This window comes from Scyliorhinus torazame, chromosome 15 (genome assembly GCF_047496885.1).
Source record: "Scyliorhinus torazame isolate Kashiwa2021f chromosome 15, sScyTor2.1, whole genome shotgun sequence".
Taxonomy (NCBI): Eukaryota; Metazoa; Chordata; class Chondrichthyes; order Carcharhiniformes; family Scyliorhinidae; genus Scyliorhinus; species Scyliorhinus torazame.
In genome coordinates, this window is record NC_092721.1 from 213,280,343 (window position 1) to 213,282,644 (window position 2,302).

At 48.3% G+C, this 2,302-nt stretch overlaps 1 protein-coding gene across 1 annotated transcript in view; it reads right to left on the reverse strand.

The window, feature by feature from the left end:
- Positions 1-1,514: 1,514 nt before the first annotated feature.
- LOC140391351 (arfaptin-2-like) overlaps positions 1,515-2,302 on the reverse strand; it is a 282,669-nt gene continuing 281,881 nt past the window's right edge. The window contains exon 10 of the mRNA XM_072475930.1: positions 1,515-1,555. Coding sequence (XP_072332031.1) covers positions 1,515-1,555 — 41 coding nt within the window. The remainder of the gene's footprint in view (positions 1,556-2,302) is intronic.

A 2,302-nucleotide genomic window follows, 5' to 3' on the forward strand; every position in this document is an offset into this window, starting at 1 on the left:
CACGAGGGGAGTGTGTAGATGTACTGCACGAGCGGATGTACTGCACTTTGGATCCAGAAGGTATTTGATAAGGTGCCCCATCAAAGGTTATTGCGGAAAGTAAAATAATATTGGCCTGGATTGGAGATTGGCTGGCTGACAATTTATGATAAAGTAATGGTTGCTTCTGAAGCCCCAGCAGTGGTGCAGGCTGTTGGAAAGTTTACACAAAACCTCCAACCATCTTAAAGAGCCAGAATGCTAGAAAATAGAACTGTACAGCACATACAGGCCGGCCCTTCGGCCCTTGTGCCAAATTAGTCTGAAACTAAGATCAAATCAACCTACTCCCAATCATTCTAGTGCCCTCCATGTGCCTATCCAATAACCGCTTGAAAGTTCCTAAAGTGTCCGACTCCCCTACCATAGCTGGGAATGCGTTCCACGCCCCAACCACTCTCTGAGTAAAGAACCTACCTCTGACATCTCTCCGAAATCTTCCACCATGAACCTCATAGTAACTCTCACACTATCAGCAGATTAGTATGTTCATTCAGCTGTTTCTGATACTGAGATACAACAAACGAATATCTCAGTTAACAAACACATTTTTCTTCAGCAGTTAAACCTTTCCTTTAAGGAATCTGGGTAGGGGAACAAGGCAGTTCAAGTATCGGAGAAACTGGAGGGAATAAAATCGGGCAAATCCCTGGTATCCAATCCCCTCCAGCCCGGGTTCTGCAGAGATAGTGGGTGCGCTAGCTACGATTCTCCAAAATTCTTTAGATTTGGGAACAGTCCCAGTAGATTGGAAATTGGTAACTGTTACATCATTCCGAGCAAGGAGGGAAGAGTGCAAACAACCAACTACAGGCCAGTGAGCCTCATATCAATTATTGCAAAAATGCTGGAATCTATTATTAAGGAAGTCTGGAATATTGTGAACAGTTTGGTCTTCATGTTTAAGAAATGATAATCTTGCCTTGGACTCTTGACAGCGAAGGTTTACTGGCTGGGATGAGGGAGATGTCCTGTAAAGAGTGGTTAAGTAAATTGGGTTGATATTCTCTGGAGTTCAGGAGAATTAGGTGTGATCTAACTCATTGAAACATACCGGATTCTGAGGGGGTTTAAAGGGTGGAGGCTGAGAGGATATATTCCCTGGTCGGGGAATCGGAAACACGGAGGGCCCAGGCTCGGGATTAGGGGCCGATCAGTTAGAACTGAGACGAGGAAAAATTTATTCAAAGGGCTGTGGATCTTTGGGATTCTCAGTCCCAGAGGATTGTGGGTGCTCCATCACTGAATATATTTGAGGCTGAGATAGAGAGTGAGTTTTAGTTTCTCAGGGAATTGTGGGATATGGGGAGTGGGCGGGGAAAATGGAGTGAAACCCAAGATCACCCACAATGCTACTGACTGATGGAGCAGGCTCGATGGGCTGAATGGTCTACTCCTGCCCCCATTTCTTGTGTTCATTCAGATGGTAAAAAGTGAGAGTCCAGTACAAATCCCTGGCGAACATCATTGTCATGTCATACAAAGTGATAGAAAAACTCAGCAGGTCCAACAGCATCTGTGGAGAGAAACAAGAGATAAAGTTTCTGGGAAATGTTCAAAGAGACGGCACCTTCCATCTCTCCCATCCCTTCCTTCCCACACCATCATTTCCCCATGCCTCCCTCATCCGTCAACACACTATCCCTCTACCCTACGCCCATGTTGTGGGGAAGACAATGAAGTCACTTCAGAGACACTCAAACTCTCTTTGAAGCGCGGCAGAACTGACTAATAATTGAGAGGAACTTGTCACCAACCATTCAAAATGGCGACAACTTGTCCATCGGCCTGCATCGCGCTGGGTCCCAAAGTCTTAATGATGAGGGAGAGAGGAGGCACAGAAGGAAATAAATCAGGATCCCATTGCCTGGTGTGACTTCCTGTCCCATGTTCCCAAAGATCTGTGGGTTGAGAATGGCCTGGTCATTCACATGAAGACCCAAGCAGAAAATCATGACCCTGAGTACACTTCATCCTCCAATTGAGGGGCAGCCATGCTGTTTTAAAGTTCAACAATCCAACCCAAAAATTAATCCCATACTCCCTGACAAACTCATGGCATCACCCGGACCTCGCTCAGAGAGATCCCGAGCCTCGCCAAGAGCCGTCCCAGGCCCAGGCCTCGCCCAGAGCCGTCCCAGGCCCGGGCCTCGCCAAGAGCCGTCCCAGGCCCGGGCCTCGCCAAGAGCCGTCCCAGGCCTCACCCAGAGCCGTCCCAGGCCTCGCCCAGAGCCGTCCCAGGCCCGGGCCTCGCCCAGAGCCG